Source organism: Fulmarus glacialis, unplaced genomic scaffold, assembly GCF_000690835.1.
Source record: "Fulmarus glacialis isolate BGI_N327 unplaced genomic scaffold, ASM69083v1 scaffold22011, whole genome shotgun sequence".
Classification (NCBI taxonomy): Eukaryota; Metazoa; Chordata; class Aves; order Procellariiformes; family Procellariidae; genus Fulmarus; species Fulmarus glacialis.
In genome coordinates, this window is record NW_009191170.1 from 1 (window position 1) to 1,294 (window position 1,294).

Below are 1,294 nucleotides of genomic sequence, written 5' to 3' on the forward strand. Positions count from 1 at the left end.
CATCGTGCACCCGCTGAAGGCGCGGGGCAGGTGCCAGGAGGCAACCTCTTCTGTATGGCTCAGCGCGATGGTCTGGGTGTGGGTCATGGCGCAGGTAGCTCCCGATTTCACCTTCAACAAGATGGACGACACGGGGACGCGGTGCCACGACACGACCGGGCACGAGAACCTGGGCGTTTACTTGCCGTACACCGCGGCCGTCACCGTGACTGGGTTCGTCATCCCATTCCTCATCATCATCGGATGCTACTGCCACGTGGTGGTGGTGCTCTGCAGGAACGATACCATGGACCTCAGCCTCAGGAGAAGAAGCATCAGACTGGTGATTCTCGTGATGGTCCTCTTCTCCATCTGCTTCCTCCCCTACCACATCTTCAGAAACCTCAACTTGTTGTCTCGAGGCTGGCAGCTGCAAGGGTCCTGCACACAGGCTTTAAAGAACATCTATGTTTCCTACCAGGTGACCCGGGGCCTGGCCAGCTTCAACAGCGCCCTCAACCCCCTGCTCTATGTGATGACCAGCGAAGACTGCATGTCACGTATGAGGACCATCCGCCAAAGAGCCAGCCAGTCCCTGGGGTCCACCTTCGGGAGGAAATCCTCTTGCCAGACAGATGAGAAGAAGATGAGCATCATTCTTTGTGAGGAGGAGGCTTCTGATGAGCTCTGAGGATGCACTTCAGTTTGCGCTTGGCCCCTTCTCGGGAGCAGCCCCCCCACCTTGATGCCTGTTTTGCAGAGAGATGGTGACTGCAGCATCACTGGCTCTAATCTCACACAAGGGACAGGCAGGACTGCTGGCGTCAGAGAGCAAACTGGGACCAGGTTTTAGATCAAAGCTACTCAAGCCAACCATTTTGCCTACAGTACGCCTGGAGATGGAAAGAGAGAAACGTTGCGTTTGCTCCAGACCTGAAGTATATCTCAGCCCAGCCTCCAGTGCAGTGCTCAGAGCTGGGTAACATCCCCTGGATCCCCGGCCGCTCATCGAGCTCCTCAGTGAGTGAGGGATGGGGGTGAACGATGCCTTGTCCCCCTCCTGCATCCCCTCTCCCCCACTGGACGTGGGTTTTAGACAGGATTCCCTCCTTCACCCAAGGAGAGGGCACTGGTAATTAACTCCCTGCATTGCAGCACAGCTGAGAGGGTGAATTTTTGCAGGGGGGAAGTGCTTTGGAAATGGAAATATTCATAAAAATATCAGGTTTTAAATATATGACTAAGCTGTGCCAGTTCCTGGGTTAGTTGTTCCTGGGTGACTGAGCTGCTTCAGGATCTGTGTTATCTTCTACTG

General features: G+C 54.9%; 1 protein-coding gene across 1 annotated transcript; it reads left to right on the forward strand.

The window, feature by feature from the left end:
* Nucleotides 1–7: 7 nt before the first annotated feature.
* Nucleotides 8–670, forward strand: LOC104083191 (P2Y purinoceptor 1-like; the record flags this gene model as incomplete). Its single annotated transcript, XM_009586594.1, has 1 exon — nucleotides 8–670. A coding segment is annotated over one exon (663 nt), but the record flags the coding sequence as incomplete, so codon positions are not given.
* Between the last annotated feature and the right edge of the window lie 624 nt (nucleotides 671–1,294).